The following is a 27,156-nucleotide window of genomic DNA, read 5'->3' on the forward strand; positions in this document are numbered from 1 at the left end:
ACCTGTCGGACGCCATCTTGGATCACTTCTCCGCCCCCTCCCTTGCACACAGCAGTGACACGAGGCATCATAATGGTGGGGGGGCAGCTGCGTCCCCGTTTATTGTCATTTACAGCCAAAATTTTACTTACAAAAGAAATGAAAATTCAGATTGACAAACATTTACAAAGAAGAACCTGGAGAGCGTGTCCTCCGGTGGGGGTGGGGCCCTCAGGCCCAGACGCCTCCCCCGACAAACAGTCTGCAGTCATCAGTCTTATCATGGCGGCGCCATGCCTATGGCGTCCCGCGAGCCTCTCCTTTCATAGAAAGAAACGACTTTTCCGGATTTCATGTTTTTTTTTGCTTTTTTTTCTCCATTTAAATTCCAGGAATCGTGTTAAAACACAGGACAAATTACGCGTCGGATCCGGAGTGCGTCCGCCCGGAGCGGCGCTTCTCCTCTTTTCTTATATATTTTTTTTCCTCCTTTTAGTAACTTTTTTTTTCTCGTTTTCGTAAGAAAAAATAATTAGTCGACAAATGAGCAGGAATAAAAAAAAACGTCTCTCAGCAATAAATAAATAGGACAAAAAGTCTCTGAACGGTAAAAGCGGCTTCTTCACTGAAGAACATGCGACAGGATGCACGGAGCGCTCGCCACTCCATCGCCGGATCCGACATCCACTCCTCCCCCGCCTGTCGCTTTTGTCCTTTGGACAAATGAATCCTATTCTTCTGAGTCGGGCGTCATCGTGCGGCTCGCCCTCTAGGAGGCAGACTGCAGCTTGTTGTTATGGGACCTGCGGGGAACACAAAACCCGTTACACACAACCCGCCGACACCCCCACAAGAGTCTGGACCCCCGGGGGTGGGGGAAACATCACAAAACTCAAAAATGTGCGATGGATTTGCGCTTCTTGCTTGGGCTTTAAAGGACTATTCTGTAGCAAAACTTTGGCGCAATTTATAACCATAAGCCACACCCCTTAGAGCTATAAGCCACACCCACTCATCAAGACTGTTAATCGTGAGGGGCAACAACAAAAAAGTGTTTAATATAATAAATTGTACGGCAGCAGAATTCAGTCTCAGCGGTCGTATTAAAGGGGCTCTCCGCCGCCTTGTTACTGGATAGGTCATCAGCATCAGATCGGCACCGGGGACCACAGCCCATCGGATCGGCACCGGGGAACCCCGCCGATCAGATCGGCACCGGGAGCTCCATGGCCGTCTCGCAGGCTGGTGATGTCGTGACTATATCACATGGCAGACAACCCCTTTAACGTTCTGCCCATCATAGGTCACATGATCTCCCGGCCGCCCCTGCTTGTTCAGGGTCTGCTCACCTGCTGGCCTTGAAGGCTTTCAGCTTCTGCACGAAGAAGGACTCGAGGACCTCGGCGCTCTGGCAGAACGTGGACTCCCTGGGGTTGTAGTAGCGACAGTTGTCAAAGATTTTGGTCATGTCGGCTACAAACTCGGTCAGCTTCTTGTAGTATCGGCTGCGGATCCGCTCCTCCATGGTGGCCAGGTCTGCGGAGGGAGAAGAGGGTGAGACGCAAAGCTCCGAGATCTCAGCCCCGCCCCCCAGCTAAGGCTCCGACCAATGAAAAGGTTTAAACGTTCGGTCACATGGGAACAGCGCACAAATCTTACAACAAGACCTCTGCTTGCTGTCAGCGAACTCTCACTTCTAAAAAAAAAACAAAAAAAACAAAACACACAGCTGTTGCCGGGATAGTTTGCTACAGTGTATCAGTGCAGGTAGAGGTTGGGCTCATCAGGAGATTGCCCACACTGGATACATTGTAACAAACCCACAGCTTTAAGAAGTACTAGGTCAGGATGATATTTCAGCTCCTAGAAGCTGACGGTGGATCTGGTCACTCTCACACATTAAGCAGAGTTGATAGATCTCCGCTTGCTGTCAGTGAATGAGAACACTCACAAAAAGTTAACATGTACTACTCTCAGCTGAGGGTTTGTTACAATTGAATGAGCTGAGCAGCCAGGTGTGTACAGGTCCACTGCCTCTGTATCTGGGCGTTTCCACTTACTAACAGCAAGCAGAGATCCTGACACCAAGTCTATTAGAAGGTTGTAGGACTTCTCATGTTAGGATGACCTAAGCCTCATCCCCTGGAGCACAGCTCCGGAGGCTCATAAGTCCCTTAATGAGGCCAGCCGCTAATTGTCTGCCGCTCGGGAACATTCTGTCTGGTGTTTTCCCTTCCCGCTCCCCTCCCCCGCTGAGACCCTGTGATGTTAACTACTGGACTGTGACGGGCGGACCCCACCTCTGTCCCCCCCCCAGTCCTCACCACCTCCTCCGTCCCAGATCTCAGCCTTGTCCAGGATTAGCAATGCTGGACTGGGAGCGGTGACTGGGGGGAGGCACCCCAATACTGAGCCATGAGGGGAGCACGGCACCACCAATTTTGAGTGAGGGGCTACGTCACACAGCACAACGACTCATCATCTACTAACCCATTGGTTCCCTGATCACCACATAATAGTCTGGGGCATCTTCTGGGTCCACGGCTTCCAGGAACGGCCACGCCATCTTATGAGCCTGCAGGAGAAAGGGCGAATAATCCAGAACCATCAGTACACAGCGCAGCACTCGCTATACTCAGGCTTCAGAGCTGAAATCCCACAGCAATCCCTTCTTGTTCAATGTCTGCATAAAGCTTTCCCTGGTTATGTGCCTTCTGTAATGTGTGCTTCTCCGTCCACCAGCTTCATAGGGGCTGAGCAAAACTGTGATTGGGTGTCCACAGTGAGTGCAGCTCTGGAGTATAATACAGGATGTAACTCAGGATCAGTACAGGATAAGTAATGCATGTACACAGTGACTGCACCAGCAGAATAGTGAGTGCAGCTCTGGAGTATAATACAGGATGTAACTCAGGATCAGTACAGGATAAGTATTGTATGTACACAGTGACTGCACCAGCAGAATAGTGAGTGCAGCTCTGCGGTATAATACAGGATGTAACTCGGGATCAGTACAGGATAAGTAATGTATGTACACAGTGACTGCACCAGCAGAATAGTGAGTGCAGCTCTGGAGTATAATACAGGATGTAACTCAGGATCAGTACAGGATAAGTAATGTATGTACACAGTGACTGCACCAGCAGAATAGTGAGTGCAGCTCTGGAGTATAATACAGGATGTAACTCAGGATAAGTAATGTATGTACACAGTGACTGCACCAGCAGAATAGTGAGTGCAGCTCTGGAGTATAATACAGGATAAGTAATGTATGTACACAGTGACTGCACCAGCAGAATAGTGAGTGCAGCTCTGGAGTATAATACAGGATGTAACTCAGGATCAGTGCAGGATAAGTAATGTATGTACACCGTGACTGCACCAGCAGAATAGTGAGTGCAGCTCTGGAGTATAATACAGGATGTAACTCAGGATCAGTGCAGGATAAGTAATGTATGTACACCGTGACTGCACCAGCAGAATAGTGAGTGCAGCTCTGGAGTATAATACAGGTTGTAACTCAGGATCAGTACAGGATAAGTAATGTAATGTATGTACACAGTGACTGCACCAGCAGAATAGTGAGTGCAGCTCTGGAGTATAATACAGGATGTAACTCAGGATCAGTACAGTATAAGTAATGTATGTACACAGTGACTGCTCCAGCAGAATAGTGAGCGCAGCTCTGGAGTATAATACAGGATGTGAATGTATTATCCCGTGTTCAGCAGTGGACCCCATTCTGTCCCTGCAGGAATAATTCCTACCTGTAACGACCTGAGAACTCGTTTCAGCCCCTCGTAATCCTTGTCGGTCAGTGGGCTCAGCACCGTCATGGCGTCTTCGGTGGACTGACACTCGGGACACACATACTCGTCAATGTACTCCGCCTCACTCTGTAAAATCCCAACGCAGCGACCGTGGAACCAGTTCTGGCAGCGATCACAGCCGATGTAAAATCTACACAGTGAAGAGCGGGTGGTGATTAGACGGCACGGGAGACGCCACACAGACCTGCGTACAGACGAGCGCATCTCACGGCTACCGACCCCCAAAACAGCCCTAAAGCAAAAGCTGCGGCGTCTAGGAGCCCTGTGAGTGGGCAGAGCTGCAGTACACAGCGCCAGACAGCAGGGGCCGCCAACTGCTAGAGGCAAACCATAAATCCAGGTGTAAAAGCAGAGAGAAAGAGTCGCAATACTCTGCAGCTATCAGTCCAGAGAACATGCATCACAGACTGTGAGGTGACACGTTAGAGGGGGTCACCAGTCCATCCCCGTGAGGGCACAAGGCATGCTCTGGCCGGGTTAGGGAGAAGTAAAGCGACTGCTGCAAACATCCAACCAGCGCTCTAGTTAGTAGAGAAAGGTTCCCGGGACTCACTGTGAATCATCATACGGCGTCCTGCAGATACAATACAACTCCTCACTGCCGCCCTCTTGTGAGCGTTTACACTCATTACAGATGTACACATCCACTTTCTTGGCTTCCGTCTCTGTGATGCCAACACATTCTCCGTGATACCAATTAGCACAAAGCTCACAGCCAATATAGAACCTGGAATCAATTCACAGCACAAACACCCAACAGTTGTCATTGAAAGAGAAAGCAGCCGGCGCGGGGCGACATTCAACACGGCGACAGCTTCCTTGGTGGATGCGCTGGGAGCCACAACGGCTCCGCCACAGACGCCATCCAAGAGGGGACGTTCACCGACTCCTGGGCAATGAATGGAAACTGATGACTTGTTTCTATACAGAGGGGGAGACATTCACAGCAGCTTATCTACATACCCCCAACTGCAGAGGGGTGTCAGGACTTATGCAGCACAAGCGTCTCAACCCTTCTAATGCTCTCCAGCTTCCCTGTCGTGTACTCCACAGCTGCACTCGCTATTCTGCAGGTTGTTATAGGAGACAGTCAGCATGCTCGTAGACTGACACCCCCCTAATAGCTGAGCTGTGCAGGCGGGGCCGTACAGCGATTGGTGTACATCTCCAGAACAAGGTCTGTGCAGACACTGAACAAGCAGGGAATGATGGGAGAGAGTGCAGCTCTGGAGTATAATACAGGATGGCTACAAGTCATGTCATGTATTATGGAGACCACGTGCAACATGCATGAAACGTGGACATGGCTGTAGAGTACGGATGGTGTGAGGGCCACCCCCCGCTGACATTAATTACCTGTGTCTATGGAAGGTCCCTGCCTCATTAGTCATAGATGCTTTGCATAAGACTTCAAGCCCCTGGAAGAGATGTGCACCCCCTGTGCATAGAATCAGACTACACTATGAGGGCGATCAATGCACAATCACATGCACAACACAAAGGGTTAACGGGACCCTGAGAATGGAACGGTATCGAACACGGCCCCGAAACAACCGTCACAGCGACCAATGACATCTGAGGGGGAGACGATCTCCTCCTCCCGGGCGACACCATGCACAACACAGGACACAAATGGAGCAGATCACAACAGCAAATGAGCGTCATGGCGGGCACGAGAAACACACAATGTGCCCACTTACCTTCACCTACAACAAGAGCCGGGCATTTACACAATGACCACGACCTGCAGCCTTATGGCAGCGAGAGCTGGAGGGTCCCATGGAGGTACAAGCCGTGGCATCCAACCGGACAGCGCCCCCATGACGGTGATGTTTTGTATCATGCAACACAGTACACTCCACCTGCACAGTGCAGCTCCAGAGCGCACACAGGCAGATCGATAACCGCAAAGTCTTGTGGCTATCCACAAAGGAAGCTGGGCTCACACGACAAGACAAATACACGGAGACATTGTACGTGACATCTCCTAGTGGTGACTGCACGGCCCGGGACAGGGGGCGCCATCCGCGCTGCGGACAAGGATGTCGCCCTGCTCCCCTACCAATTACATGGGAAGACTAGGTTGCGGACATGCCCTGCAGGGTCCAGACAGGAGCCCATACCCCTCCCCGGGTCATTCCACTGGTATCAAGTAGAACCTGCATCACCCATGGAAGACCCCGCACACAGTCTGTAGATCGTGGACGGAAATTTTAGAAAACTCGCTAAATGACAGGGAGAGTCGGTCACGTTTCAGGGCAGATCGCCGCCACCGCCGCACTAGGTGTCTATGTACGGATGTCGGTTCTGGTGTGTAATCTGAAGGCTACTCACTTGGATTCGTCGTAGGGCGTCTTGCAGATGCAGTAGAGTTTGTTGTCTTTCTCTTTTGAGGTAGAGGAAATTATTTTCTTCTTTTTTGACTTGGAAGCATGGTGCTCCTTCTCCTCCTCTCTCTTCCGTTTGTGGGAGGATGTGGGGGACGTGGGGGACGGCCTGTGCACAGGAGGCGGTGGTGGGGGTGGTGAGGGCGGTGGGGGTGACTGTGGAGGCAGCGGAGGGGGTGCAACAGCAGCGGCGGCGGCAGCAGCGGCCTGGGCTCGCTCTTTCTCCTTCTTGATTTTATGCAGATCTTTTTTCAGCTCCTCCTGTGAACAGATCAGAGGATTCAGGACACCGTGCCAACCCTACACAGCCCCCTCCCCCGCGGCAGACCGAACATACCTGCACATCAATCTGCAGCTCTTTGTCCAGGAGCGCCCTCTTCTTCAGGATCTCGGCCTTCAGCTGCTCCTTGTGCTTGAAGAGCAGGGCGGAGAGCTTGCTGGCGTTCTGCCTGCTCTTCTTCTGCTCCACGTTCTCCTCACGCTTGCGCTTCTTGGCCGCCTGTTTCTCCTCCTTGTCGATCTTGTCCAGGATGTATTTCATCACCTGATTACACACGATCATCCTGAAGAGACACAAGATCTGTTACTGTCCGGTCCTCACCCCTTCTCCACCCAGATACTGGTCACTAGGGATATGCCGCCTGACAACCCCGTAAGAGGGTGTTCTAAAGCATCCCTAGGAACCAGAATGTCAGACAGGACCCTACTGCAGAGTACTGCACCCCCGGACTTGGTACCAGGTGGGACGGCTTCTACCTCTGATTCTCTTCTCTTTCCACCGGTGTCATGGTCTTCTTCTGCTTCAGGTGCTCAATGACTGCGTTCTGCTTCATCACAACCTGAAGGGCAGAGACAGCCATTAGATTACCTATAGGACAATGAGGTCTGTGCGCTGCTCCCCCGCAAACTGGGGCCATCACATGATCTCTCTGCCACGTGGCCCCATTCAGGTGAACAGAAGTGCAGCTGTGCGGGGAATATGTATAAGGGGACCCAGCGCTCAGGATGGGTGGTGGGTTCCACCAATGATGAAGTGGTACCCGTGTTCTCCTCTCACCTGCTTCTGGATGAGGTCGCTCTGGTTGGCTCCCGGCAGCATCTGCTCTCTCTTCCCTTCCTGCTGCTTCTTCTTGTTCTGCTGCTCTTGGATCTGCTTGATCCGCTGCAGATGCTCCTGGACACTAGATGCTTGCACGGTCACCACATTTTGGATCTGGTGCGCCTGTGCGGCCCCGGCCTGCTGGATCTGGAAAGGCAGCTGTAGTTTGATTTGCTGGGGGATTCCTCCTTGTTGAATCTGAGCCATCATCTGTGGAGGCAGATGGGAGAGGACCTGCACCTGCTGATGGAGCTGGGGCACTGTGATCACCTGCGTCTGAGCGGGCTGGATCTGCACCGGCGGCCGAGGTGGAGACTGTACCGTCACTTGGTTCGCCGGCTGAATGTGTGACTTTGTCTGGGCGGCAGCCTGAAGCGGTGGAGACTGAATGTGGAATGAAGTCGGCAGAGTCATCTGGATCGAGGGGTGCATTTGGCTTGGACTCGATGGCAAAGTCTGAACTTGGGGTCGACTCAGGATTTGCGGTTGCGCTGAAGACTGTGATGGCATCTGGACAGAGACCTGAGTCACAGGGATGTGAGCAGCATTTGTCGTCTCGGAGGAAAGAGGTCCATGTGCTGGAAATGTCATCTGCTGTGCGGTCTCTGGTGCCGTCTGGGGCGACCAGGGCACGGAGGCCGGTTGCTGTTTCGGCTGTCCATCATCTGGGGTCCCAGCAGGGTGAGATGCTTGTGGGTGGATCTGGTCAGAGATCTGAGGTGGTAAGGTAGGGGGTTCTGTGCATGGAGGCTGGATCTGGGTGGACTGTGCCAGAGCGAGCGGTGGAGGGTTGGCCTGGTTGTTCTGACCCTGCGCTGCAGGTTTCTGTTCACACGATGATGACACTAACAAGAATAAAAAAAACGTGAATGAAGAAGCGAGAAGCAAATACTAATCCAAAGTGAGCATCCGACAGATTGGCCACCTACCTGCTGTGGAGGTGGTGGTGACAGCCGTGTTGGCTAGGGTGGAGCCTGGAGGTAGCGGCGTAAACAGGAACCTCTGGATGGTACCATTGGGCATGGCTGCCTGCATTAACTGCTGCCCGGGGCTAGGAATTACAGTCACACCTTGTGGTATTAGCTGCAGCTGCCCAGTCGTCTGTCCTTGACCCTGGACCACAACCGTGAGGCTCTGGTTTCCACCCTACATGAACACAAGTGTTAGTGCCAGCTGTTGATGCCTGCTCCCCCTGCCAAAACACAGCAGACCTGGACTTTACCTGCTGCTGGGTGAGCTGTGTTAGCTGGGCCATGGTCAGTTTGACCTGTCCCTGCTGAGGAGGCCTGGCAGCCTGCGGGGTGGTGGCCTGTGGCTGAGCTTGCTGTACTGGCGTGCCAACCTTCAGTCCTCCACTGGAAACCGCAGTCCCCAAAGGCATGGTAGTGGTGACGGGCTGGCCCCTTATGATCTGGGTCACTACCTGCTGAGGCTGACCTACAAGAGAAATGAGGGTCACATAGTGCCGCAGAAATCCAGGGTTATGTTACATCACAAGATGCTGGTGATCGCTGCAGCCTCTGCACTTACTGGACTGCAGGATCCCTTGCTGCACCATGAGTGGGGTGCGCATGAGGGGCTTCCCTACGGATGTGTGCTGCATGGAAGGCGTCCGGATGACTGTCACCGCAGGCCGCATCTGTGCGGCGGAAGTAATCACCTACATTGGGACAGAGCGACAGCAGGGATTAATTCATGCAGGTGTCGGGGCTCTCACAACAACTTCACAACTCAACCTCATTCACACAATGCACATCTGCATTCATGCACCTGCTGCGTGGTCGTAGTGGTGCCGGTGGTTCCCATATTATTCGGCCGGATGGAGACAGTTGCCGTCCGTGGCTGGAACGTGGTGAAGGTTTGCTGCACTCCTGTGGTGGTCGGGATTATGCCCAACACCTTCTGCTGCACCTGGACTAGACCTGAACAGACAGAGAAAGGTTGTCAGACAGGGCAGAGAGATAAGGGGCGTAACACACACTGCTTGGCGCCTCCTCGCCCTACCTCCCTGTGACGAGGGCACGTTCACTGCTAATATCTTGCTATTGGCTGGCAGAGGCAGCTTAGTGAGGACCTTCCCAGCCACAGACACTGGACTTCCACTGATCTGGAAGGTCTGGCCTGAGGTGGTGATAGATGTGACGGATGAAACATCTGTGTTCGAGGCTACAAAACACAACGCATCCGACAAAGGTCTAAAAATGATGAAAAGCCACAAGGAACTCCAGCCCGATCTGCTGCCTGCGCTTCCTCTGTGCCATCACTTTGACTGACTTCCCCCCCACTCTGCCATGTCGAGCAGTGGCTATGGTGGTCACCCCCCAATTACCGGTGGTTGTCTGTCCCTGCTTGACCCATGTGGCAAATGTCTGGTGGAAGTTCTTATTCTGCTGGAACGATACGGTCGGAGATGCAACCTTGGTCGCCAGCATTACTTTAGTCCCCGGGGTTACAGAGCTGGTTAAGGAGCCCATCATGACTTTGTGTGGCGTGGTAAGTGTCAAGGTGGCGCTGGTGGTGGTCGTGCTTGTGGCGCCGCATGCGAGCGGTAATTGCTTTTGCTGTTCTAAGCGTTTCTGAAAGAAAAGATTATTCTGGATTAAAGGAGGCGAGACGAAGGGACACCCCCATCATGCCAGTCTGATGATTGCCACACCGATGAGACCCCGGACTGCAGGGCGAGTGTGTGGTATTACAGGGGGTGTCCGGCATAATGATAGGGATGTGAATGGAACGTCGCTGCTGTACCCAGAAGATCACACTCTGGGAAACGAAGTGATATATCCCAGACAACCCCTTTAAGATGTGGACTGCAATTTGTAGCAAAACTACAACTCCCAGCAGCAGGCTATCAGTGCACCAGCCAGGGATGACTGGGGAACTCACCTGCTGGGCGGTGAGACGCTGCTGCTTTAGTTGTGCATCCACTTGGGATTTGCCATCTTCTCCCTTCTTCAGGTCACCACCTTTACTTTCTCCAGACTGGATCTTCTCTTTTTCCACCCTGAAGAGAGAGAAACAGAAAATAGGGGTTGTAGAGGGGCTTGTAGACATCAGATATGTGAGGATGACCAAGAACCTATGGAATTAAATTGTGACTTTCAGATTTCCCCATGAGGAGAAATCAAGCAGCCTTCCGCCATCTTGGATTTCTTGCGTGTCACGTGACTTCTGTCCTCACGTCGGGGCGGCGTGCACGGTGCACTTCACTGTGGTTGTAATATGACACGACTTCAACAAAAACGAGATTTTTGTATAACTTACCAGTAAAATCTCTTTCTCGCTCTTTCCTTGGGGGACACAGAAGACCTTGGGTATAGCTCATCTCCCTAGGAGGCGTGACACTAAGTAAGAACTGTTAGCCCCTCCTCCACAGCTATACCCTCAGCCTGGAGAGAGAGACTGTCAGTTGCGTGTCCAAGTAGTGAAAACAAGGCAAAGTCCAAAAGTGGAACCAACAAGCCAACTACCCAACGGGTAAAACAAACCCGGAAACCGTGCAGAGAAGAACAAAGAATGGGTGGGTGCTGTGTCCCCCAAGGAAAGAGCGAGAAAGAGATTTTACTGGTAAGTTATACAAAAATCTCGTTTTCTCGCCCAGTTTCCTTGGGGGACACAGAAGACCTTGGGACGTTCAATAGCAGTCCAAGAGGGGAGGGACCACAGCACCAAGGCGAAGCACCCGAAGGCATCAAGAAACCGCCGCCTGCAGACCAGGCGGCCCAAGGCAGCAGACGCTGAAGCCCGAGTACGCACCCTGTAGAACCTGGTAAGGTGTGCAAGGAAGAAGTGACCGCCTTGCACAAATGCATGGCCGAAGCCTAATGCCTCTGACCCAGGAGGAACCGACAGCTCTGGTGAAATGAACGGTGACACCAAAAGCAGAACCCTGCCCTTGGTGCGGCAACCACAGCAATAGCCACTCTGAGAAAGAGGAGGAAAGCCACCCTGGATGCCGTCAACCCTTCGCGCGGACCTCCTGGAACCCAAGAGGCCGAACGTAGACAAGAGTCGGAGATCTCCAAGTAAAAAACTGCAAGGTCCAAACAACGTCCAAACCGGTGAAGTGTCCGTTCCCGGGGGTGGGAAGGGGAGGACGACTGCCTCGACGAAATGAAAGACAAACACCACCTTCAGAAGGAAGGAAGAGACGGAATGGAGAACAGCCCTGTCCTGGGGAAAGACAAAAGGCTCGGAACAAGAAGGGCCGCCACTCAGGCACCCGCCAGAGACACGATGGCTACAGAAACACAACCGTACAGGACAGAAGGAGTAGAGAGAACCACTGTAACGGCTCCAAGCGAAAGATTGGAGCGCCAAGAGCCCAGTATGTAGGTCCCAGGGCGGTACCGGAGGGCAGCACAAAGGAACCCAAGAGCCGCTCCACGGAAGAAGGTCCAGACAGGCCCAGAGGGCCGGGGAACGCTGAAAGAAGAAGGGCAGCGCTGACACCTGATACTTCAAGCGACAGAGTCCCAGTCCCAGTTCCAGGCCGGACTGGAGAAAAACAGAACCATGGAGAGAGAAAGGAAGAGCGGGGGAACGCCCAGCTTCCCACAGAACCCCAGGTAAAAACCTAAGTCCTCCAACAGATCCTGGACGAAACATGGCCAGGAGCGAACACTAGCGAGCCCACTAGAGTCGCCTGGGCAAGAGGGTGAAAACCCAATGATCAGGCGCAGACCAGTAACACGGGTAGAACTGTCGGTAGAACTGGTCCCGCCGGCCCCCGAGCAAGTTGTCCCGGATCCACCCTGAGTGGGGGAGCAGAAGGACAAACGGACAGGAACCGAAGGGTCCGTCCAGCAACCGCCAGATGCCAGGACAAGACAGGCTAAAACCCAAGCCGATGCAGTCACCACAGGAAGACGGACTACAGTCCCGGTGTGGGAGATCTGAAGACAATCTTGGCAAAAGGCAGTCCTCCCAAGCTACCGAGAAGGTAAGTCCATAGCAGAAACATTGCCTAGAATTGAAAACAAAAAAAAAAAAAAAAAACGCAATCTGCACCCAGCGGGAGGACAGAACGCCGTAGACCCGGTAACTAGGTACACAGCTAGTACAACCAGTGTGGACAAGGGGGACTCAAAGGGAACACCAGTACCATCCACATGAACAACCACGCTCTCCCCCGAGGGAAGGGCAGTGAAGGAACAGCCTCTGAAGCGCGGCCGGAACAGAAGCCACATCGGAGTGATCTGTACCGAGTGGGAGCCAAACCGACCGGCGAGAAAAGGCGGTCGAGACAGAGGCCGGCATAGGAGTGGGCAACAGAGAAGCCATAGAACAGCTCAAAAGCAGCACACCGCTACACTGAGACACCCGGTCCACCGCCTTGAATACCCTGAAGAACTCAAGGCGGAGGTCCTCCGGACCTGGGTAGGCGAGCACCCAAGAGAAGTTGGGTGACCTTCCCAAGAAGAGCAGCCCGAACCTGGTAGCAGATCAGACTGAAGCACCGAGGGCGCCAACCGGAAAGAATCATACCACACTGCACCCGAAGAGGAGGAAAAGGTACTAGGCGAGGGGACCGTAGTCCTGCCAGAGCCAACATAAAATGCGAAGGGCGCTGCAGACAGCACACTCGACCATGTGACCACTAGCGCAGGGAAACAATGCCGCGGAAGGACGAATGGGTACGTATCTAGGAACCACGAACACTCCCCGGGCGGAAGGGCCAACGAAATGAGTGAGTACCACCCAGCTCGGTGCAGTAGCGAGCAGCAGAGCCCGTCTACTTAAATATAAGGTATTCATCTGTTGCTTATTGGACAACACCTTAGGCTCACACAGGTGGACAGAATGATCTCCTTAGAGAATAGTGCAAGGCTTGCTGCAAACACCGTCTCCCAAGAGAAAAAGTATGTCGCAGGGGGAAAGGAGGCATACGTACGAGTAGCCCCGTAAGCAGTGAGAAGGCTAACCCACCTACGGGACGAGAAGGCATACACGGCCCAAACAACGCACAAGAACGTCCGCTCACTGCAAAAATATCACTCAGCGAAGAAGGCCAGCCACAGAGTCCCACAGTATCTACGGAAGTGCAACTGAAAAGGAGTTATGCACAAGACTAGTAAGGTATGCGATAGAACGCAAACTGACCTCCTCGAAAGGGGGGGACATGTACCTGGCAAACTGCAGTCAGCAAGAGTGCAAGGGCCCGCCCCAAAAAGGGGGTGATGCCCAAGGTCGTAACTACGTCAGAGAAGTAGGGCATACCCTACTTCGCCCAGAAGGGCACCATGCACATGGCCACACAGTATCCAGCAGGAACGCAGGAGGTCCACCTAGTGAAAGGGGGGGTCATGCACAGGGCTATCCTAGCATTAAGTGAGTGTGCAACAATTCACCCAACACCGAAATTTTGTGAGAGTGCAACTACTCCACCAATGAAGGGGGAACATGAGCAAGTCCAGCACAGCACATACAAGGACAGCCTTGAATCCCGTGAGCGTGCAAAATTCCGCCCATGGAATGAGGGGTGGTCACGCACAAGGCCAGCACCGCATCCAATGGGAACACAAGCGTTCCACCCATGATAGAAGGCCATGCTCAAGGCCAGCAATGTATCCGGTGAGAGTGTAGTATGCCGCCCAGAACACGAAGGGTGGGGGGGGGCCATGCACATGGCCAGCATCGCATTCAGGGAGAGTGCGAGCAGCCGGTGAAAATGTGCGTATGTCACCTAAAGGAGGCATGCCCATGGCCGGCAGCGAATCCAGTGAGAGTGCGTACACCGCCCACGGAAGAGGGGTCATGCATATGGCCGGCAGCGGATCCAGAGAGAGTGCAAGCACCCCGCCATGCATAGGGTTCATGCACCTGGCCAACAACGTACCGGCGAGAGAACAACCACCGACCGAGGGAGTGTATGTATGCCGCCACCAGGGAAGGAGGCATGCCCAAGGCCAGCAGTGAATCCAATGAGAGTGCATCATACCGCCTATGGAAGGTGGTCATGCACATGGCTGGCAGTGAATCCAGTGAGAGTGCCGAATGCCGTCCACAGAAGGGAGTCATGCCTATGGCAGGCAGCGAATCCAGAGACAGTGCGGCGTTCCGCCTAAGGAAGGGGGTCGTGCACATGGCCAGCACCGAATCCGATGAGAGTGCAATATTCCGCCTAAGAAGGGGGTCATGCACATGATCGGCAACGAATCCAGTGAGAGTGTAGCGTTCCGCCTATGGAAGGGGTCACGCACATGGCCGGCAACGAATTGCCGTGTTCCACCTGTGGAAGGTGGTCGTGCACATGGCCAGCACCGTATCCGGAGAAACTGCAGTAGGCCGCCAATGAAAGGGCGATCATGCACAAGGCCAACCCGCAGTTAAGGAGAGTGCAGTATCCCGCCAGGAGGGGGGTCCTGCACATGGCAGGCACCCTACAGAAAAGGCCGCATGCACTGACCAGCGCCGTAGCGCGGAGAGGGCAAAAAAACCGCCTAGAAGGGGAAATGACCCTGGTAGCGCCGCAGCCGGGGAGCGCGACACCATGCCACCTATGGAAAGGGGGCATGTATACAGGCAGCACTCTGAGATGAGGCTGCAGTGTCCTGCGCAGCCCACAAGTCATATTAATAAATAATTTAATTTCTTTTTTTTTTATTTATTTTTTATTTATTTATTATAACCCAGCCTCACTGAGGCAGAAAGCCACACAGGCCCATCGGAAGCCGGCCTGTACCCAAGGGGTTAACAGGGATCCGGCCTGGGGGCGGCACTGCGATCCTCTGGGGGCGGGGGAACCTCCAGGCGGGAAGATTCGCGCCCGGAGAAGTTCCAGCCCCCTCCAACAGAGGCCCGAATTTTGCGGCCTAGCAGGCCGTGAAGCCGGGGTCTAAATTTTTAGCGGCGCCCGGCTGACCGGGGCCGCACAGTATTTAAAGTACCGGCCGGGCCTACGGAGCGGCACATACCGGCCGCGGGTGCCCACCCCGCGGGCCGGAAGAGCTGGGGACCCGGATAGAGTGGGATCGCTGCCGCGAAGTGTCGCCCAGGAGGGGAACAACATTTTGCGGCGCCCGGCCGACCGGAATGTTCCGACGGTCGGCCGGGGGCTGTTGAGGCATAGCGCTCATTTGTAGGCCGCGGTGCCCACCCGCTGTCGGAAGCGATGACCCGGCAGCCATTTCACCCCTGGAGCGGGCCCTTGGCCTAGAACAGCGCTCCATATGGCCGGCAGCCACAACCACCTTGCCCTTGGACCGGTGCCCGTGATGGGTCAGGGGCAGCAAGGCGCGGGCCCTCTGGCCCTGAAGCAGTGGCCGGTAAGAGGGAGGGGGACCCTGAGACCGGGTCTGTGAGGGTGGGAGGCCTGCATAACCCCTACGTCAGGGGCAGCTAGGTGCGAACCTCTGCAGCTCCCCAGGCATTCTTCTTGTCAGGGAGAAGGGTGCCAATGTCCTATGGAGGGGAGGAGAGGGAGCAGAATGTCGCCCTGTGGCAGCCAGGGGCCAGCCTAGGACTAGCAGGGACAAAAGGGTCCAGAGGCCCTGTCAGTATGGGGGTCAGGCACGCAGGAGACCGGGGTGGGGGGGGGGACGTAGGGCTGGAGAAGCCAATCTCTCACCACAGCCGTCTTCACCCTCGGTCCGTTCCAGCAGGGTCGCCCCTTCAGCTACTGGCACCGTAGTGGCAGGACGCTGGAAGAGGGACTTGGCGTGCGGGCGACCCTTGCGCTGGCGGGATGTAGGGGAGCTGGGCTGCCCTGATCCACCTTGCCTTCTGTGGGGGAGGCAGCAGTGCGGATGACCGGCACTGGCGCAGCTCGACCCCGGGAGAAACAGAGAGGTCTAGTGCGTCTCTGTTGTCCCTGATGTTCTGGAACAAAAAGAAAAGAAAAAAGTAAAAATCTAAAATTAAAACAAGGAGAAAACAGCCCTGCAGAGCAGGGAGTGTCTTGCCTCCTTGGACACTAAGCTAAAAACTGGCAGTCTCTCTCTCCAGGCTGAGGGTATAGCTGGGGAGGAGGGGCTAACAGTTCTTACTTAGTGTCACGCCTCCTAGGGAGATGAGCTATACCCAAGGTCTTCTGTGTCCCCCAAGGAAACTGGGCGAGAAAGGTAAATTCACATGCGGCAGATGCTGCTAATCTGACCCTATCCGGAATGACTGGACTGTCTGCAACAAATCTGCCGCATGTGAATACATCCTAACGACATGATACGGAGCTGCAGCCAGGCCAGGGGGGGACATACCTCTCTGAAAAGCACTTGATCTCCCACAGATCCAGCTCATCCTCAGTCACCCAGGTCTCCAGGATAATCGGACCAGTCTGTTTAGGGGTCTCCGGTCTTTTGGGGCGCAGTGCACTCGATCGGAGCCCCTTTCTCTGAGGTGTGGGGGTTTCTGTAACAAGGAAGTATCAGCTTAAAGTCTGTACGTGGACAGATCTGTGACCAGGATGGCGCTCGGGTTCCGGTTCTTACCCTTCGGTGCCTCTGGGATGCCGATGGGACAGATGATCTTCCTGATGCAATACTCGGCGCGGATCGCATAGGGGCCGACATCTCTCCTCTTGATGATTTCGGTGGTGGTGATTTCGGTTTCGGTGGACTCTAGGAGACACACATCTTCAGTCATATTACCATTCAGAGCATGGCGACTATGCAGTCATGTGACAGCGGGTCCATGTGAGGCGTGGAATACCTGTGCGTGTTATTCCTCCGCCAGGAGGGGGCTTGGCAACCATGTCGTCCCACCGTAAACTCGCCCATAGGAGGCGCAGCATTATACTCACACCAGCCAGAGATTTCACGGTCTGCAGACGATACCTGTAGAGGTGATCAGGGTTAGAATGTGTAGTATACGGAGCGGCATCCAAGGTACAAATCAGATAATGTACCTACCTCCAGGTTATCCCAAACGTGGGTCGCGGTGAAGGGTATGGCCAGATGTCATGCACTGGTTTGGCGTTATAACTGAAGTACGGCACCTCCCGTATCCCTCCTCTCCTCGAAAGCTTTTTCAGGTCATCATTCGGCAGAACAAAGATGCTCTTTTTGCTGCTCTTGGTGACGAATTTCCGGTACGACGGGAGGGCCGTCCCTGACCGTGACTTTTTAGGTTTGGAGAACTTCATGAGCCGCACTCGGTCCTTGGTGGAGTACTCTTTGCTCACAGTCATCATCGATGAGACTGTGCCGGACGCAGTGGTTATGGAGTCTGACAGGGTCGCCGTCACCACAGTTTTGCTTTGCTCTTTGACAGACATCGCATCTTCACCACTCGATGAGGTAATTTTGGTCACCGTCGTGGTGTTCGACACAGACTTGTTCTCCGACACCTCCTGCTTCGGGGACTCACCAGAAACCTCGACGACGGTCCTGGACGTCGACACAGTGGTTGTTGTGGTGGTCACTTCAGTGACAACCGTTCGTAACTTTTCCACCTCACTCACGCTGTTCTGCTCCATGGAATCATTGCTGAGGCTGGACTCCTCCGCAGAGATCACAGGGGAGGAGGCACTCTTCTCCGGCTCCTTGGTTTGCATCCCTTCCGCCCCATCGATGTGCTCACTAGATGCATCCAGGTTTTTCTCCTCACAGTGGTGGGGCATCCCTTCCTCTGAAGCAATCTCTTTACCTGCTCCGTTTTTGTTCTCCTCTTCCTCCATATTGATGTCTCCGTTCATGAACGCCTTGACCACCGGGCCTTTCAGTTTAGCGCCATGTTCGCACCGAGGCTTCGAGACATTGTTCACCTTTGGCTCGATTTCCTTGTCACACAAGTCGTGGCCTCTCTCAGGGAACACATCATTCCCATTGAGCTGGGGCGTGATGACTTCTGCCCTCTCTGTACTGCTTTTCTTTTTGGGGCAGTCTGTACAGTCATTTGCAGGGATGTCCACCCGGTCTCCATTGGTGGACTGCTCAGTAGCATCCTCTTGGTGGCCCGTGTCCATACTTTCAACTGTATTCCTTTCATCGTCTCCATCTTTGAGGGTCGTAGATTTATCATTGACCGCTTTTGGACTATCTGAGCACTGTGGTGAATCTACCACAGACTCTGCTGGCTTCTCCCCAGACCTACTATTGGAAGAATAGTTGTCGGGGGTCTCCTCAGTCTGGTCAGGAATATCATTGCTTTCTTCACTTTCTGTGTGGCTGGCCTGGGTGCAGGGGTCTTCACCAGCGGTGGAGTTGCTGGGAGGGTCTTGTTTTTTTTCCTCACCGTCGTCCATGTTGAGTTTACGAGCTATGGGTTTGCTGGCGTCATCTAACTCGTTGCGGCTCTCAGGTTTGTGCTGCGCGGCGCTCTCTTGTGCTGCGCTGCCCTGCTTCAGCCTCTCCAGTCGCAGCTTTTCTTCGTAGGTAAACTGTCTCTCCCGGCGCTCCAGTAAGACATCCAGACGAGAGGCTTTGACCTTCTTCTTGTACCAAGTCCTCTTCTGAAAGCCCAGGCTCACGTTGATTAGATCCGCATCTGGAAAGGGTCCCTCGTCTTTGACGGACGGAGTGTCCTCCTCCATGGGCTCGTCTTTAATAGGTTCAGGCTCCTCGAGTCCTGGATGTATAAGGCACAGAAGAGTCAGGGGCATGCAGCAACCATACACTTCATGTCAAACAGCTCTGCTTAGGAGCTGCATACACTGAACGGAGGCGACGTGTTGGGTAATTTTTCTTTTTTAAAGAACTGCTTCTTCATTTATTTTGGACACTTTGGGGCAATTACAATGGATTAGATGGCCATGGACCTTGGATAACGGGCAGGAAGACTTATAGGGCAGCTCATGGGCCGGGTTCATTTTTATTTTATTTTTTTGCATGTGACTGTGTGGGATCAAAGTGCCAACTGCTGGCAAAAAGTCCTGTTGGTGCCCGCCTTAAAAGGTACACTACACCTAGAAGTGGACCTGAGGAGGAGACAAGATGGAGGACCGACACCGACTGTGACTTGAAGTGGAGACTAATCCACTTGATTGTTGACCATCTAGCAGTCAATTCTGAGCTGTAGGTCACAACTCATTGATCTGGCCCGGCGCTTGAATTGCTGGGCAATGCCATTGTGGCCTATTGCGCCACTCCAGCACCCCGTGTCATATCTGTTCACCATATTTGACTCAGACTGATGACTGGCACTCCGCTGACAGAGTGAGTCATAGGCTTTCCTGTACTTATGACTGTATGTAAGTAAATATCTTCTTATTCTTGGGTCGCAGGATTGGACGGCCTCTCTCCTCTTCTCACTATTATCCGTGGGTCCTAACTATCTAGTATCATATACTGAGTTACACCGGTGTATCTAAATTGGTAATCTACACCCGCTTCGCGGAGCTCGCATTATACTATGGTTCTCCGCCATCTTTAATATTGATCTGATTATTTGTCTTTAACCACCCCCTGATGATCCCACACCGTGGGGGAAACACGTTGGGGTCTTTCTTACTATTATTAGTGTATGTATCGCACTTTCGTAATAGGGTGTGTTTTTAGATTTCTTGATGCACTTTGTACCTTCTGATCAGTACCAGTATCATTAGGGTCGTATACATAGTTCATCTCGTTGTTGTGTATGTCTGTATGTCCGTTCGGTAATCTACCACCCGGCCAGTACCCTAGCCGTCGGTAATCTACCACTAGGCCAGTACCGTAGCCGTCGTCATCCTCCAAAGGCTTATTAGGAGGTGCTAGCCGAGGTTCGAGGACAGGGAGTCCCCACCATTAGGGGCCGTCCCTGGGCTAAGGTGTAGTTTAGGGTATGAGGTTAGGGATTTCCCCCCCCTCCCCCCTATCCATCAGTAGCTAGCCTTAGACGGTGGTATTCCTATCGGAGTGATTGATGTGTGTCCGTCATTTATGTAATGATATCAATAAATATTAACCCTTACAGAGAATTATATTTCTGCTGGAATTATTACCTTCTTCACTTTTGACCCATTATAAACCTATACCTCTACCTGCTGGAATTAATTACACTACACCTAGAAGTAAAAGCCAAAAATGGGAGGTGATCTCACCATCTGCAACAATTTCTGCATGTTCCTGAGCAACAGGGAACACAGGGGTTAATCTGCTGATTCGGCGTGCGGGGCTTAGTGGTCTTTTTGTCCTACACCAGACAGCAGAGGGGGGAGGCTCCTGCTGCAGCCAGTCGTCTTACAGCCAAACACAGGAGAGTGATGAGGAGGAGAGGGACACAGAACCGCTTTAAATCCAAAGATCTACAAGGTACGGATTCACACAATACTGTGTTGGTGCCGCTACTCTTTACTAGCGCCTCCTTCAGGCTTGAGGTCAGGATGCATCTTATCGCCTCCTGCTGTGAAGAACCCTATGAGGGGAGACAATGTCATGTCTCCATAAAGACCTCTCACCTTTCCCTTCCTGGAAGGAATCCTCATCTTCCGCCGTATGCTCGCCTGCATCATCCGGATCTTTCCTTTGGTCCTTGTCAGCGTCTTCCTCCTTCACGGTGTGGTCTTCTGCAGGATCGGGTTTTATCTTCCTCTCCTCATTATCACCGCTTTCTATCTCCATTGCACTCTCTGTTTTTCCTGGGATGGAGAGAAGATGTGAATATTCGGCTGTGGGCACTGTGCTATTATTATCTTGCGACAGGCGGTCACTCACCCAGCGTTTTCCTGTAGTTGACGTTTGTGTTTCCGGGAAAACGTGGCATGAACCGTTCGACGTGCGTTTTACTGACCCAGCTCCAGCCACCGTATCCGGTCACCCGGTACTCCTCACCCTTCTGCTTCCAAACCTGACAACAAGAAGGTGGTCACATCTCTGGGTGGACAGCAATGGGCTCCATAGGACGAGACGCTGGCCATACCTGATGCTTTATGGGGAAGGTGTACTTCACCCAGGTGGCCTGCTGCATGCTCTCCTCCTCCTCCTGCTTCCGCTCCTTCTTCTTCACTTTGTCTTTTTCTTCTCTTTCCATTGAGGTCATCCTCCGTAACCTGGAAATCAGTCGTCATCAGCCATGATCACTAGTCCTGCCACAGGAACCACGCTGTATTGAACTCTATCTAGCTCCATACCTTGTGTGACCCAGAGAATCCTTCCAAATCGGCAGCATGACGACAGGTTTAATGGCGCACTCCAGTATTGCTAGCGCCAGCGCAAATTCCCGGGCCTTGCTGCACATCTGAACGGCCTTGATCCAGTTTGACCTGCAGTGGAAATACAGCTGTGAGATAATCCGTAGCTTTACAGCAAGCAGGGAACTGCTGATAGAACGCGGCCCGTTACCTGTGTGAGGCCCAGTTGGGATGCAGGAAGGGAGAGGGGATGTTGTTCTCCAACTGGACGATGGTAAGCCGCAGCGTGGATATAGTCAATACCTTCGAGCCGTGGACTGAGCCGTTCCACCTGAATTCGCCGGTGGGCGACAGGCAGAACTTATGAGACAGATGTCGCCTCTTGTCGTGGTCCTCCCGATGCTGGTGCTTGTTCAGGGCGTACGAGTTGGTGGAGTACTGGTTGTGGTACATGCGATACTTGCTCTCTTGCCCAAGCTTGAAGTAACTGCTCAAGGTGCCCCTCATGACCAAATCCTTCCTGGTGCTTAGTCGGGAGATCTCGCCTTGAGAATTCACCACCAAAACCTGTGAGGGCGAAACAAGGACAAGTTAATACAGTAAAAGTGACCAGCCCGAGTGGCCGGGGATCCCGGACCCGTCGGCCCCAGATCATCACAGCACAGGAAATTATTTTTTCAGTTTTGGATGCCCCACTTCACCAGGAGAGTTGTCAAACCTTGGTGCTCAGAGTCCGTCACCACAGAGACCAGAAAGCAGGAAGTGCACAGAAAGGCCCGCAGAGCGGAGGGTAAGTGTCCCACTCCATAGTTGGCTGGCGCACAACACAAACCTCTCGGCCTTCCTTATAAATCTTATTTGCCTCCTGGACGGCCGCACTGAACTGGTGACTCTTCAACAGACTTAACTTGCTGTCGGGGTTCCGCAGACGGGTCACCATCCTGGAGGGCGTCTTCCCCGGACTCAGAAGATCCACCGTATCCACCGAGCACTTCTCCACCTTCCCGTCCCCCAACACTAAAAACAGGGGAGAAAACACAAAGTAGACATGTAGCTTTATACATGTGTGTGCACCTTCAGGACTGGCTTCCCCCTGCGCCGCTCCATGCACTCACCTGCATCCTCCTGCTTCACGCTGGGCTGCGGAGGTTTACTGGCGCCATCCCCCTGCTCTTCAGGTGACTCTGGAGCAGCCGCGGCATCGGGGGTGACCTCCGAGGACTCTGTCACTGCAGGAAACAGCGTTGACATCCATCATGACCTGGTTTATATATATCTCTAAGACATTGGCATGTAGGGCACAAGTACCTGACGAGGCAGGAGCTGCTGGCTCCGGAGTCTTCTCATCCGTCACACTACTGCCATCCTCGGCCGGCGGCTTCTCGGCTTCTTTGCCTGGAGCACTGGAGGGTTTGCAGTCGCTGGTGTCTGGAGCTTCTTCTTTGCTTTTTTCAGTCTCTGCGCTCTCTGCAGTAAGAGTCACACAGTTTAGTGACAGGTACAGATCCAGCATGGGGGGCGGCTCACGTACCCCCCGCCTCTCACCTCCAACCTGGCCTTTCTCTGGGCCGTCTCCCGTCCCGGCGTCCTCGGGTTTGGTGGTCGAGCTCGACTCTTTGCTACTCTCCTGCTCGGCTGTGCTTTCTGACTTTTCTCCCTCTATCGTCGTCTTATTTATCTCTGCTACATCATGTTTGGCTTTAAGCCGCTCCATAATTTCCTCTAAGGAGACAGAAAACGAAGCTGCATGAAATGTTTGCATCACGTCTGAGACTTCACCTCGTCCCTTCTAGCTCCCACACACTACTGATCAGCCGGACCACCTGGACCCCATCATTCTCCAGTACTACACCCCCCCCCCATCCTCACCATTGACCACCGACAGGTAGGAGCGGTTGTTGCCCCTGGCTTTGTTGGTCAGCTCCTCGGTGATGTCCATGTGTCGGTGGATCTCCCCTCGCAGCTCCTCCAGGGTCTTGCACAGGTCGGCTTCATAATGCGTCTTGTCCAGACAGTTTAGTAACTCATCAAGCTGCGGCCTAGAACTGTAGTACCAGATCTTCTTCTCCTTCTCAGAGTCTTCTTCTCTACAGACAGAGCGATACAGTATAAAGGAGTGCGAGAACAGAGACCCCCGCCCTTATGTAACCGTTACCGGCTCTGCACTGTGTCCAACCCAAAAATACAACCTTCTCATCCGTGCCTCCTCAGCACCGAATCTGATCTGTATGCTTGTGGGCTGAGCAGTCACATGACCCATTTCTCTTTTGCCTAGATAAGTCTCCTTCACACCCTCGCAGCCATAAAAACAGTCCCCAGTAACTCTCCTTCCCACTCTGGCAGCCGCAAAAACAGTCCCCAGTAACTCTCCTTCCCACTCTGGCAGCCGTAAAAACAGTCCCCAATAACTCTCCTTCCCACTCTGGCAGCCGTAAAAACAGTCCCCAGTAACTCTCCTTCCCACTCTGGCAGCCGTAAAAACAGTCCCCATGAGTCATCAGTGCTGTGTGCGCAGCGATGATCACACAAACAATTGTATGCACTGCAACGCATCCTGCATACAACACGCGTGACATCTTCTGTATATGACAGCTGACTGGCAGGGTGCGGGGGTTGGACATATACCCAAACCAAAACATTTCAAAGTGATGAAACAGCTCTGCACACGTATGTGGCAGGGTGGGAGCGTGGCCCACAATGAATAATCACTGTGCGCAGTCTGAAGAGCGCTAGAACAGGACCCGGCCCCCTCCGGAAGACTAGAGAAGTGGACGACGAGAGCATTAATTAATGCTGAGAGCATCAGATTGTACCTGAACGGTGGTCGCGGTGCAAGCGTCCTCCAGTACAAATGTCCACCACCATTATAGCGGACCGCGAGGAGCTCCCCTCTAGTAACACACACACACACATGCGCTCCCGAGCCCCCCAGGTAACGATTGCACATGCTTCCTTCTAGTAATGCACGCGCACGCTCCCCTTCAGTAACACATGCGTTCCCAAGCTCCCCCCTAAGGGAGGATTGGGAACTTAAAGTGGCCCTATGTTGCAGACAGGTCCCAATCAACAGTAGGCAGGGCCAAAGTAGAAGTGGCCAGCCAAACTGTAGTGCGGCACAAAATACCGCCCCAGAAGAACCAAATACACACAGTGCAGCACAAAATGCTGCTGCCCCCACTGCAGCATTCAACTCTGCCATCCTGAGGACAGCAATACAGCACTTTCTTCTGCCAGCCGGGAGCATAAGTACCAGATACTGCGAGCATTAGTACTGAAAGCATCAGATTAGACCTGAATGGTGGCTGCGAGGAGGTCTCAGGTGGGCCCCTAGACATCGGCCCACCAGGAAATGCCCTTGTAGGGTAGATAGCCAGTCCGTCATTCCTCCCGAGCTCTCCTCTAGTAACACTCGGGTAGGCGCCCGAGCTCTCCTCTAGTAACACGCGCCCGAGCTCTCCTCTAGTAACGCTCGGGTAGGCGCCCGAGCTCTCCTCTAGTAACACGCGCCCGAGCTCTCCTCTAGTAACACGCGCCCGAGCTCTCCTCTAGTAACACGCGCCCGAGCTCTCCTCTAGTAACACGCGCCCGAGCTCTCCTCTAGTAACACGCGCCCGAGCTCTCCTCTAGTAACACGCGCCCGAGCTCTCCTCTAGTAACACGCGCCCGAGCTCTCCTCTAGTAACACGCGCCCGAGCTCTCCTCTAGTAACACGCGCCCGAGCTCTCCTCTAGTAACACGCGCCCGAGCTCTCCTCTAGTAACACGCGCCCGAGCTCTCCTCTAGTAACACGCGCCCGAGCTCTCCTCTAGTAACACGCGCCCGAGCTCTCCTCTAGTAACACGCGCCCGAGCTCTCCTCTAGTAACACGCGCCCGAGCTCTCCTCTAGTAACACGCGCCCGAGCTCTCCTCTAGTAACACGCGCCCGAGCTCTCCTCTAGTAACACGCGCCCGAGCTCTCCTCTAGTAACACGCGCCCGAGCTCTCCTCTAGTAACACGCGCCCGAGCTCTCCTCTAGTAACACGCGCCCGAGCTCTCCTCTAGTAACACGCGCCCGAGCTCTCCTCTAGTAACACGCGCCCGAGCTCTCCTCTAGTAACACGCGCCCGAGCTCTCCTCTAGTAATAAATACTTATAAGCACGCTCCCAGACTCTCTTCTAGCAACATGTGTGCGCTCTAGAGCTACACTTAAATGGGTTGTCATCAATATCAGATCGGCGGGGGTCCGACACCCGGCACCCCCACCGATCAGCTGTTTGAAGAGAAGGCGTGCGCGGTGTCAGCGCTGCCGCCTCTTCACTGTTTACCTTCTAGCCGTTGCATCTGCAGTGGTGAGCAGGTGTAATTACACCCAAGCCGTCCCATTCATTTCAATAGGAAGGCTTGGGTGTAATTACACCTGCTCACCACTGCAGATGCAACGGCTAGAAGGTAAACAGTGAAGAGGCGGCAGCGCTGACACCGCGCACGCCTTCTCTTCAAACAGCTGATCGGAGTGGGTGCCGGGTGTCGGACCCCCGCCGATCTGATCTTGATGAACTATCCTGAGGATAGGTCATCAATAAATATAACTTAGACAACCCCTTTAAATGTAAATTAATGCTGGATCCGGTATTCCAGCAAGTGTTCAGGATTTTTGGCTGGAGAGAAAAGTGCAGCACGCCGCGGTATTTTCTCCGCCCAAAAAACGTAAGAGGGACTGAACTGAATGCATTAGGATAAAACTGATCAGTTATTTTACGGTATTGAGCTCCTAGGATGGAACTCTATGTCGGAAAAGAAAAACGCTAGTGTGAAAGTACCTTGACCAAACACCAGGGGGCGCGCCACACTGTGTAAGTAACCGAACACCAGGGGGCGCGCCACACTGTGTAAGTAAGGCTCCTTTCACACCTGCGTTCAGGTGTCCGCTCGTGAGCTCCGTTTGAAGGGGCTCACAAGCGGCCCTGAACGCAGCCGTCTGGCCCTAATGCATTCTCAGTGGAGGCGGATCCGCCTGCCAGCGCTCAGCCTCCGCTCCGCTCAGTGAGCGGACACCTGAACGCTGCAAGCAGCGCTCGGGTGTCCGCCTGGCCGGGCGGAGGCGAGCGGATCCGTTCCGACTTATAATGGAAGTCAATGGGGACGGATCCGCTTGAATATGACACCATATGGCTCAATCTTCAAGCGGATCCGTCCCCCATTGACTTTCAATGTAAAGTCTGAACCGGTCCGCTTCGGCTACTTTCACACTTAGAAATTTTTCTAAGTTATAATGCAGTCGGATCCAATCGAACGCTAGTGTGAAAGTAGCCTAACCAAACACCAGGGGGCGCGCCATACTGTGCAAGTAACCAAACACCAGGGGGCGCGCCATACTGTGCAAGTAACCAAACACCAGGGGGCGCGCCATACTGTGCAAGTAACCAAACACCAGGGGGCGCGCCATACTGTGTAAGTAACCAAACACCAGGGGGCGCGCCATACTGTGCAAGTAACCAAACACCAGGGGGGCGCCATACTGTGCAAGTAACCAAACACCAGGGGGCGCGCCATACTGTGTAAGTAACCAAACACCAGGGGGCGCGCCATACTGTGCAAGTAACCAAACACCAGGGGGCGCGCCATACTGTGCAAGTAACCAAACACCAGGGGGCGCGCCATACTGTGCAAGTAACCAAACACCAGGGGGCGCGCCATACTGTGCAAGTAACCAAACACCAGGGGGCGCGCCATACTGTGCAAGTAACCAAACACCAGGGGGCGCGCCATACTGTGCAAGTAACCAAACACCAGGGGGCGCGCCATACTGTGCAAGTAACCAAACACCAGGGGGCGCGCCATACTGTGCAAGTAACCAAACACCAGGGGGCGCGCCATACTGTGCAAGTAACC

At 53.6% G+C, this 27,156-nt stretch overlaps 1 protein-coding gene across 5 annotated transcripts in view; it reads right to left on the reverse strand.

Annotated features, from left to right (window-relative positions):
* Window positions 1–70: 70 nt before the first annotated feature.
* Window positions 71–27,156, reverse strand: part of BPTF (bromodomain PHD finger transcription factor) — a 32,343-nt gene continuing 5,257 nt past the window's right edge. Inside the window, exons 3-32 of one of the 5 annotated variants that reach the window (XM_044297713.1) lie at window positions 23,152–23,369; window positions 22,828–23,004; window positions 22,591–22,749; window positions 22,398–22,511; window positions 22,115–22,299; window positions 21,494–21,849; window positions 21,283–21,414; window positions 21,072–21,201; window positions 20,867–20,999; window positions 20,611–20,790; window positions 17,144–18,800; window positions 16,944–17,068; window positions 16,724–16,852; window positions 16,493–16,643; window positions 10,182–10,299; window positions 9,625–9,871; window positions 9,300–9,461; window positions 9,066–9,217; window positions 8,826–8,955; window positions 8,518–8,732; window positions 8,225–8,441; window positions 7,254–8,140; window positions 6,953–7,035; window positions 6,534–6,759; window positions 6,144–6,457; window positions 4,363–4,536; window positions 3,747–3,939; window positions 2,470–2,554; window positions 1,329–1,515; window positions 71–782 (exon numbers count right to left, since the gene is read on the reverse strand). In XM_044297713.1, coding sequence (XP_044153648.1) covers window positions 749–782; window positions 1,329–1,515; window positions 2,470–2,554; window positions 3,747–3,939; window positions 4,363–4,536; window positions 6,144–6,457; window positions 6,534–6,759; window positions 6,953–7,035; window positions 7,254–8,140; window positions 8,225–8,441; window positions 8,518–8,732; window positions 8,826–8,955; window positions 9,066–9,217; window positions 9,300–9,461; window positions 9,625–9,871; window positions 10,182–10,299; window positions 16,493–16,643; window positions 16,724–16,852; window positions 16,944–17,068; window positions 17,144–18,800; window positions 20,611–20,790; window positions 20,867–20,999; window positions 21,072–21,201; window positions 21,283–21,414; window positions 21,494–21,849; window positions 22,115–22,299; window positions 22,398–22,511; window positions 22,591–22,749; window positions 22,828–23,004; window positions 23,152–23,369 — 7,270 coding nt within the window. In that variant the 3' untranslated portion in view covers window positions 71–748. The remainder of the gene's footprint in view (window positions 783–1,328; window positions 1,516–2,469; window positions 2,555–3,746; window positions 3,940–4,362; window positions 4,537–6,143; window positions 6,458–6,533; window positions 6,760–6,952; window positions 7,036–7,253; window positions 8,141–8,224; window positions 8,442–8,517; window positions 8,733–8,825; window positions 8,956–9,065; window positions 9,218–9,299; window positions 9,462–9,624; window positions 9,872–10,181; window positions 10,300–16,492; window positions 16,644–16,723; window positions 16,853–16,943; window positions 17,069–17,143; window positions 18,801–20,610; window positions 20,791–20,866; window positions 21,000–21,071; window positions 21,202–21,282; window positions 21,415–21,493; window positions 21,850–22,114; window positions 22,300–22,397; window positions 22,512–22,590; window positions 22,750–22,827; window positions 23,005–23,151; window positions 23,370–27,156) is intronic. The other 4 variants (XM_044297714.1, XM_044297715.1, XM_044297716.1 and 1 more) reach the window with 4 other exon arrangements.

The sequence above is a fragment of the Bufo gargarizans genome, chromosome 6, assembly GCF_014858855.1.
Source record: "Bufo gargarizans isolate SCDJY-AF-19 chromosome 6, ASM1485885v1, whole genome shotgun sequence".
NCBI lineage: Eukaryota > Metazoa > Chordata > Amphibia > Anura > Bufonidae > Bufo > Bufo gargarizans.